The following is a 9,919-nucleotide window of genomic DNA, read 5'->3' as shown; positions in this document are numbered from 1 at the left end:
ACAATTCTGACTGGAAACAATTTCCCCTCCTGCTTCAAGTGAGTGGGATGTGATCCGCAGGTGCTCACAGCAGGCTTGGCTAGTGTTGCTCTTTCAGTGAAGCTGCCCGGTGTGAACGGCTTCCTCTGAACTACGCTCGCGTGGCCTTTACCAGAGCAGTATTCTTCAGCATGAGCGAGCTTCTGCCTATTTTTCTTCTTAAGTCTGCAACTGGCATCAATTTACAGAGGAGAAAGGAAACAAGATGCATGTAAAATAGCATTAAATCCTACCGGCCAGGGTAAATACACGGAGACATTCTGTGGTATTGCTGAACTTAATGCTGCTAAAATTTAGTTGCAGCATGCTGAGAAGTCAAATATGAAGTCCAAGTGTTAACTATTGCTAGCTCGTCTTTCCCCAGATTCAGGGATGGCCTAGATTAAAATGGGATGAGAGGGCAGGTGTGCAGTGCTTCCTCTGGCTGAAGCGATGCTGGGAGTGGGGCTCTGTTCGGCTGGGTGGTGTTGGAACCTCTCCAGGTGTCCTGAACATGGGGCCTCCTTGGCCTCAACCCGGCTCAGTCTCCTCGGCCTCTGTGGCCGCGGGCGCTGCAGGCACCTGCAGCAGTGCTGCTGCTGTGCTGGGCCTCCCGGCAGCCGGGCCTGCAGCAGGCCAGCTGCTGCCCCTTGCAGCCTGAGTATTTATTTTAAATAATGAATTCACTGGCAAGGCAAAAGACCTGCCAGCGGATACGAGATACCCGGCTTCTGCTTTCAAGTTGCATTCACGTGTACACATCCAGACTTTAAAAGCTTCCTGCCATTTTTTTTTTCTCTTTAATTTCCTTTCTCCTTTTATTCTTTTACTTTTCTTTTCTTTTTTTTCTTTTCCTTTTCTTTTTTTCTTTTCCTCTTTTCTTTTCTTTTTTTTTCTTTTTTCTTTTCTTTTCTTTTTTCTTTTTCTCATTTCTTTTTCTTTTTTACCCTTTTTTTCCTTTTTTTTCTCTTCCTCTTTTTTCTTTTCCCCTTTTCCATTTTCTTTTTTCTTTTCCACTTTTTCTTTTCTTTTCCACTTTTTTCTTTTTCATTTCCCCCTTTTCATTTTTCCTTTCCTTTTTATTTTTCCCCCCTTTTTTTTAAAATCATTTTCCCCTTTTCCTTTTTTTATTTTCCCCTTTTTCTTTTCATTTTTCTTTACTTTTTCTTTACCTTTTTATTTTCCCCTTTTTCTTTTTCTCATTTTTTTCTTTTTTTTTTCTTTTCCCTTTTCTTTCATTTTTTTCTTTCTTTTCATTTTTTTCTTTCCTTTTGTCTTTTTTTTTCTCTTTCTTTTCCTTTCCTTTTCCTTTTCTTCTTTTTCTTTCCCCCATTTTCATGTTTTTATTTTCCTTTTTTTCTTCTCCCCTTTTTCTTCTCATTTTCCTTTTCTTTTTTTCTCCCCCCTTTCTTCTTTTCCCCTTTTTCCTTTCCCCTTTCTTTTTTCTTTTTCTCTTTCGTTTTTTTCTTTTCCGTTTTCTTTTTTCTTTTTCTCTTCCCCTTCTTTTTTTCTCTTCCCATTTTCTTTTTCGTTTCTTTCCCCCTTTTTCTTTTCCTTTTCATTTTCTTTCCCTTCTTTTTTTCTTTCCCGTTTTCTTTTTCTCTTCCTTTTCTTTTTCCTCTTTCCCCCTTTTTCTTTTTCTCTTCCTTTTTTCCCTTTTTTCTTTTTCTTTTCATTTTTTTTCTTTTCCCCTTTTTCTTTTTCACTCCCCCTTTTCTTTTCATTTTTTTTTTCTCTTTTCCCATTTTTCTTTTCTTTTTTTTTCGTCCCTTTTCTTTTCCCCTTTATCTTTTTCCCGCCCCCCCCCCCCCCCCGTTCCCCCCCTTTTTTTTCTTTAACCCACTGGCACACGACCCTACACACCTCAGTGCTTTATTCCATCCGACACCAGCAGTGTCTCCAGCAGGGTCAGCGGGACCTTCTGGGTTGCACCTCGCAACCTTTGCTTCCCCCCGGTGTCGCGCTGCCCCCACCGCACACACCTTAACACCCCCTACCCCCCAAAACATCCCCTCAAGCTCGACCAAACCGTGTCTCCCCCCACGGGGAGGGCCGGCTGCCCGGCAGGGGGCACCGTTGCCACACGGCTGCGGCCGGCGACGCGCGGGGGAGGGCGGCGGGGGCTTCCCCGCTCGTACCGGGTGGCGCCCCGGCTGGGCGGGGGGGGCACCGAGCGGCACCCTCGGGGCTTTCATTAGGCGGAGGGGGGGCCGCTCCTGAGCCTTTCCCCGTGCCGTGCGGGCACGGCCCCCAACCCCAGCCCGCTGCGTAATGGCGGGGGGGGGGGCGACATGTGGGGAGGGGGCTCCGCGCGGTAAGAGCCACCACTCCCCCGCCGCCCCCACCTCCCCCCCGCCGCCATTTGGAGGAGCGCCCGCTCGGGCCGGCCGCGCGTCACGCCGCCGCGCGCTCCCATTGGCCCCGCGCTCCGCGCGTCACAAAGCTCCGAGCGGTGACGCAATGACCCCCCCCCATCCCCCCTCCCTCCCCGCGCAAGCCGTGCGCTGCGCGCACCCCCCCCCCCACACACACACACCTCGGGGGCGCGCAGGGGGGTGCGCGGGGGCGCGCAGCGCGACGGGACCGGCGCAAACAAATTTAGCGCTGGAGCAGGTGAAAAAGGCGCAAATGCAAAGTGATTACATTAAAAATAAGAGAAATTGAAGGTGAAAAAATATTGAAAATTAAAAATAAAGATGAAAAAAATTGAAAGTTAGACGTGTGTGTACATTATCCTGGTATTTTTATTTATTTTTCCCTCCGAAATCACCAAAGTTGTAATAAACGGGCAAGCTGCTTACTACATATAATATATATTTATATATATATATATATATAATATTCTTCCCGGGATGCGCAGGCACTGCGCCGCCGCCGCCGCCGTCGCCGGCTTTGAAAATCCCGTCGGGGATGGCGCAGCCGGGACACCCCAGGTCCGGGATCCTCGGCATCTGCTCGCAGGGGGGCCCTGCCAAATCCCGCCGCTCTGCTGCGAAGTTTGGGCCTCCCGGGAACGTCCCTAAAGGGGGGGGGGTGGTTTAAAAATTGGGGACGAAAATAAAGGGCAGCGCGAGGGGATTCCACTTGTTGCCCCCCCTCCCCCCAGGGCGAGGGGCGGGCGGCTGCGCGGCGCTGCGCGGGATTTCCAGCGGGGCGGGGCGGGGCGGCTGCGCAGCGCCTTGCCGTGCCGAGCCGTGCCGAGCCGTGCTGTGGCGGCGGGGCGGCCCGTGGGTGCGCGCTCCGTGGGCGTGCCGGGGGCACCGGCGAGGCCGGCCATGCAGATGGAGGGGGCGGGCCGCGGGCGCCGTGACTTGGAGCCCCGGAAGAGCGGAGAAAGCCCGTATAAAAACTACTGGGGACCTTCCCCGGGCACAACTACGAAAGCTCCGGAGACGGCGGCGGCCCGCGGCGGCGGCGAGCGGGGGCGGCGGGCGGCGCGGGGCGGCCTCTCCGACGGCGCGGGGCGGCCTCAGCCCCGGCGGGGGGCGAGGAGAGCGGCGGCTCTGCAGGTCCGGGCGCCTTCCTCCGCCGTGCTCGCGGGGGGCTTTCCCCCGCTACCCCCCTCGGCGGGTTTTTATTTTTTATTTTTTTTACATTTTGGTTAATTTAAGGTGTGCGCAGCGGGGGCCGGGGGAGCGCCGCCGCCGCTGACCGCTCGCTTTTTGCTCTTTTCGCCAGGCGCGGAGGACGAGGGGCGCCGGGGGGGCGGTGAGGAGCCGGAGCGGTGCCATCCAGCCCAGCATGGCAGAGGACGGGCAGGCCGGCGGCTGCCCCGCCGGGAGGTACGCGGGCGGTTGCGAGAGCGCGCAGTGCAACGTGCTGAGCTGGGAGCAAGTGCAGCGCCTGGACCGCATCCTCAGCGAGACCATCCCCATCCACGGCCGCGGCAACTTCCCCACGCTGGCCATGCAGCCCCGGCAGATCGTCAAGGTGGTGCGGAGCCGGCTGGAGGAGAAGGGCATCGGGCTGAGGGACGTGCGGCTCAACGGCTCGGCCGCCAGCCACGTCCTCCACCAGGACAGCGGCCTGGGCTACAAGGACTTGGACCTCATCTTCTGCGCCGATCTCAAAGGGGAAGCCGAGTTTCAGACTGTCAAGGATGTGGTCTTGGACTGCCTCTTGGATTTCTTGCCCGAGGGGGTGAACAAGGAGAAGATCACGCCGCTTACCCTCAAGGTAACCCTGCGAGGAGAGGGACAGTGTCCCCTCCTGCCCGGCTCCCTGCGACCCACGGGGACACACTTTTCCCCCCAGTCCTTGCACGTGAAGAGGGGTCTGCGGTAAAGCAGCTGGGCTTGGTGCTCCCCGGCACTGATCAGCTTCCTTCCCTCCGTGTCACTGCATTTGCCAGCACCGTTGGTGTACCTGCTGCAGCCAAGGCTCTGCCAGTCTCCTGGCTCAGCCCTACAGCAGCCTGTGGTGCCAGACCCTGTTCCCGGGGGGCTTAGGGGGGCTTTTGTGGCTGCAAGAAGGAAGCAAGTGCTCGCGCCACGCTCTTTTGGGGGTGTTTAAATGCCCCGGTGCTGAGCCACATTCCCTTGCTGCACTGACTGCGCGCTCTGGTTAATTAGGCTGCGTGCCAAATGCCTTTAAGGTTTTTAGAGGGATTTCTTGGCATATGGGGCAGATTTGCGGAAACGGCGCCGCAAGAGCAGGGTCGGGAAGCGTTGAACACTTGCTGAGTTTTCTTTTTTTGGGAGGAGGGGAAGTGGAAACCGATAAAAAGGGTTTCTTATCTTAATTGTAGCGGTGACCTTCTGTGTGGGGGTGCATGGATATTTGGCATGCGCGCCATCGGTTTTGCATGTAGATGTATTTAGAAGCAGCCCTGCCAAGTACTTCCCTTGCACGACAGTCCCAGGAACGTCCTCCCCTGCCATCCCTGTGCAATGACAGTGCTCCGGGCTCTTACACTGAGTGTTTCTCCTCCGGTCCGTGCCTGCAGGCTCCTTACAGCCTTTTCGCTAGGACGGGGTGGAGGTGGGGGAGAAGGCGAGCGGCTGCTGCGGGGGGGAGATCTCTCCCCTCCGTGTCTTCATTTGCTCATTTTGTCTTTCCCCTTGTAGGAAGCCTACGTGCAGAAAATGGTAAAGGTATGCAATGATTCTGACCGGTGGAGTCTCATCTCCTTGTCCAACAACAGCGGCAAGAACGTGGAGCTGAAATTTGTGGACTCTCTGAGGCGGCAGTTCGAATTCAGCGTTGACTCCTTTCAAATCAAGCTGGACTCCCTGCTGCTTTTTTATGAATGCTCGGAGAACCCAATGACTGAAACGTTTCACCCGACTATCATCGGTGAGAGCGTCTATGGGGATTTCCAAGAAGCTTTCGATCACCTCTGCAACAAGATAATTGCCACCAGAAACCCAGAAGAGATTAGAGGAGGGGGTCTGCTCAAGTACTGCAACCTTTTGGTAAGGGGCTTTAGGGCTGCCTCCGAGTCCGAGATTAAGTCCCTGCAGAGATACATGTGCTCGAGGTTTTTCATTGACTTCTCAGACATTGGAGAGCAGCAGAGGAAGCTGGAGTCCTACTTGCAGAACCACTTTGTGGGATTAGAGGACCGCAAGTATGACTATCTCATGACCCTCCACGGTGTGGTGAATGAGAGCACAGTGTGCCTGATGGGACATGAGAGGAGACAGACGCTGAATCTGATCACCATGCTGGCCATCCGGGTCCTAGCTGAGCAAAATATCATCCCCAATGTGGCCAATGTCACCTGCTATTACCAGCCAGCCCCATATGTAGCAGATGCTAACTTCAGCAATTACTATATTGCCCAGGTTCAGACGGTGTTCCCGTGCCAGCAGCACACATACTCTACTTGGCTGCCCTGTAATTAAGGACCGAAATTAGTAGACCCGGTGGGGAGAACGTTTTCTAACACGTAGAAGGGGGCCCTGTGCCCCTTTGAAATGGGGTGTTTTGTGCAATGGTGATCTGCTCTGGTTTTCAAGCTTGGTAAAAGCCTGTGGTTCTTCTAATAAACAACGGGAGCATGATCTAGAAAGAACCCCAAAATAATTGGATCCTAGCCCAGAGCACAAGAGGCCTGTCATTAAAAGCAACCAGCTTCCCCTGAAATAAGCGAGGGAGGAATGCTTGATGACAATATGGGTTGGCAGTATCTGCTCCCATAGCTTTGGCATAGAGAAGGTGGGAAAGCCTTATTTTCTTTTATTTTTATCCTTACTCTAGAATGGGATCTGCAAAAGGGAGAATTACGAAAGAAACAAACAAAAAAAAACAACAAAAAGAAAAAAAAATACAAAAAACAATTCCATATATATATTCAGGAATTAAAAGTAGAGGCATAAAGCAGAGATAAGCTGAATAAAAATGTATATTGGAATTACTGCATTTGGGGCTTGCAGCAAGTGCCGTCTATGGATTGACCGTGTAGAATGTATAGCTTGCTTGAATAGAGAATGCTTTACCAGAAACAGCTTGCTCCAAATGAACAGTAGTAGATTGGTACAGTTATAAAAACAGAAACACGTACGATGACAAAGTCCATTATTTCCAGCTGTGTGTGCATGCCTCACATTTTAAAAATGTGAGAATGCAGGGAAACCAGCTGTGGCAAACAAAATATGCTCAAGGACCAAAGATTTCACAAATAAGTTATCCGAGCAAAGAAGATACAGTAGAGTATATATATAAATATATATATATTAAAAAAAAAGAAAAGATGTTGCTATATTTGTACACACCAATAGTAATCAAAAGTGCCTGATGCCTTCATAGAATTTGAAGTGAGAAAAATATAGTTTTGTGGTTTAACCATGCATTTCGTTTTATCAGGGACACAAGGATTAAAAACAAAAAAAAAACCAACCATAAGCTTGTGAATAAGTGGTGGAGGAAATGCCCTATTTTTTTTCTTGGCAAATACTTGTATAGAGTAAATGTTATGTTGGTGTGCTATTATCCTAGGTACGTGTGTGTATGTGTGTATATATGTTTGTGTGTGTATATATGTACATGTTCTATGTGTATATATATATATATACACACACAATATATATTAATGTGGTCTAGGAAAATGTAGCAATTAAGGAATGTTTAAATAAAGTACTATGTGTTTTCCAGTTTGCAACAGGATGTCATAGGACAGTGGGCACCTTGCAGTGAATTTTTAACCCACACCTGAGAAATTTGGAGTAAACGAACCAGTCAGGATTAAGGTGGGATTCAGATAATGTCTTTGGTTGCAAGAACAAGGATTACAGTAATTCAGTGAGTTGCTTGTGAGCCATAATAATTCCACAAATGGAGAAACATATGACTAGCTGATTTTTTTAACTGTTTTGTACTGTAATGCCATTTTGACATTTAACCCACTAATGTTGTGACTGCATACCTCCATGATGTGTAATTCAGTGGAACGTGGATCAAAGATAGGTTTATTTAAACCCCCTGACAGCTAAAGAATATTGTATTAGTTGGTGATCTGAACACTAATTGTTAGTATTTAAAGGAGTATTTTAACAGAATGCGTTACGCATTCCAGGACCACTAGAATTTAGTAAATGTGAAATGAACCCTTTTTAAGAGTGTTGCACGATTGCTTAAAATTATATTTTATATATATATATATTATATATATATTTTTATGCAAATATTAAACATCTTTGATCTGGTTGTCACACTGCATTTACAATTTCAGTACTGTACTTTATTTAAATGGAATCACTTTACATTGGAACAATAACTATTCACTTTCATTTCCTCTCCCAAAAGACCAGCAGGGGGAAAATCAAACCTCTGCTGTTGTTTTCACTTCAGTGCCATCCCTGAAGGTGTTAGATTCTTTGCTGGGCTTTGAAACCCTGATGACTAAATGACACTTGATGCTAATATTTTGCTTTTTTCATACTGAGGAAAAGAAAAAAAAAAAAAAGGGGATTTCAGGCTTTTGAGAGAAAATGCGACCTGCCTCGTTGCATGGTCTTGTGGAGGCGAGGGAGGCCAAGACTGGTATCCCGGCAGTGTTTTTCCTACAGAGATACTAAGGTACATCTATTTTTGTCACGCTTTGTACTTCTAACTCTGAAGGCAATCTAACAGGAACCCAATTTGTTTACTGAAGCACCTTCCCTGTGAATTCTTCAGGAAATGTAAAAGCTGTTTCATTGCCCTTTGCTGTGTTTGCTCGGAGACCTTGTCCCCGCTGTCCCTTCCTCCTGTGGAGGCTGCAGCCTCCCGCGGGCTTCCTCCTCTCCCAGCCCCGGGCTGGGGGCCCGTGCCCTACCGTGTCCCAACGGTGGAGCGGGGCTTGAAGGCGCTGCTCAAACCCGAGCGCTGCCGGCAGCTCTGGGGAGCGTTTCTAGCGGAAGCGCCAGGGAGGGCTGGGGAAATAGGATCAGCTGGTAATGTGGTATGTCTTCTGTCGCCACAACTATTTGCAGCAAATAAATGAGTCATCCGCTCTTTCGAGGGGGTTGAGAATCTATAGCGGTGCCACAACCACAAGATGCTGATAATACATGACACAATGTATTTTTTCCTTTGAAGGACCCTTTTTCCATTGCTTAGAAGAAAGTTTTGATTTACTTCCTCTCTGCTCAAATTTTATTGTGTTTTTATGATTGACAGCAGCTAGTTACCTTATAGTGCATGCAGTAGGGCTCTGAGCTAAACTGCACCTTTCAGCGTTTGCATTTTGATACATATATAATATGTTTTTATATATATTATATAGGTATTCTGGATCTGTTTTGCATATGTTAATGAGCAAGTGGTGGAACTGGTGGAGCTTTGTTGTATCTGTGACTGGGAGTTTAAAAGGTGCCCGGTGTTAGAGGTGGGAAGAAGGCGTGAGTTCAGGCCAAGAGTAAAATAAGAACCCCTTTTCAAAGCTGGTTTATTTCTGCGGTTTGCACACCTTCCCCTCCATAAAGTCTGACTCTTTTTTAACTGTTTTTTTCCCCTCCTCTTCAGCACACTGGTACTTTTAAAGTTAACAACCACATTCTTGCTTTGTAGACTTCATTTTTCCCATCCAATCAGCTGTAAGGCTACAGCTTGCTACAAGAGACAGTGCCCCTTTTAAAGAGCTGAACTGATTAAAAACATTGACCTGATTACAGTGAAACTGTTTGTGCCGCAGCTGAATTTATTGCTAACCAAAAGGGACCTAAACTTGGTTCAACGTAGCTATCGTGAAACAACCGAGAGCTTTGAAATGGGATTTTTTTTCCTTAGATGTAGCTGTCCCCCCAAATGCAAGAACATTTCTTCTAAAAATAGATGGGCAGTTAGAAGACCAAAAAAGTGATATTTTTCTAGTTTTATTGGACTTAAAATACTTTTTTGTTTTGTCTTGCACAAAGGCCTTCACACAAATCTTCTAAACACTTCTTACTAAATGCTTGGTTTGCATCATCATGTCAGAAACTCCTACCAGTTCAAAAGAAGCTTTTTTTTTTTTTTTTTTTTTTTTTATTGAGAATATGAAGTGTGTTAGATAAAACTGCACAGAAGAGGAAAAACTGTAACTGCATATTCAGCTCCTATTTGAATATATTCTTTTGTATGGTTTTCTTTATGCAGAGAGTTTCCCTTGCGAGAAAGAAAATCAGTGTACTGTTTTGCTGTTGTAATAATGGTTTGCTAACAAAATAAATAGTAAAAAAAAAAAAAAAAAACTGCAAATTTCAAGACAGCTTGGCTGAAGCACTGCAGGCTCCTGCAGTCTGTAGGAGGCTGTGCAGATTTGCTTTCCCTCAGATTTCCTTACAACTGTTGCCTTCTGCAAGGCATCCTGTTGCAGCAAACTGCTCCTTGGATTGCTCTTTTGGAACATTTTGACTATAGGCTTTGTCACAGAAAAAGAGCTGATGGAAAACAGACTCTAGAGGGAACAGATTGTGAATTTTGTTTACAGCATCCAATA

The 9,919-nt window shown here is 47.8% G+C and overlaps 1 protein-coding gene across 2 annotated transcripts; it reads left to right on the top strand.

Moving 5' to 3' along the window:
* Positions 1–3,374: 3,374 nt before the first annotated feature.
* Positions 3,375–9,669, top strand: TENT5A (terminal nucleotidyltransferase 5A). 2 transcript variants are annotated; one of them, XM_040554016.1, is made up of 3 exons: positions 3,375–3,527; positions 3,697–4,194; positions 5,085–9,669. In XM_040554016.1, the coding sequence occupies exons 2-3, from the start codon at positions 3,760–3,762 to the stop codon at positions 5,862–5,864; spliced, it is 1,215 nt and encodes a 404-aa protein (XP_040409950.1). In that variant the 5' UTR covers positions 3,375–3,527; positions 3,697–3,759; the 3' UTR covers positions 5,865–9,669. The 2 variants fall into 2 exon arrangements, with proteins under 2 accessions (XP_040409950.1, XP_040409949.1); XM_040554015.1 differs by having other exon boundaries at positions 3,487–4,194.
* The last annotated feature ends 250 nt before the right edge of the window (positions 9,670–9,919 follow it).

This window comes from Cygnus olor, chromosome 3 (genome assembly GCF_009769625.2).
Source record: "Cygnus olor isolate bCygOlo1 chromosome 3, bCygOlo1.pri.v2, whole genome shotgun sequence".
NCBI lineage: Eukaryota > Metazoa > Chordata > Aves > Anseriformes > Anatidae > Cygnus > Cygnus olor.
This window is presented reverse-complemented; position numbering and strand designations above follow the sequence as displayed.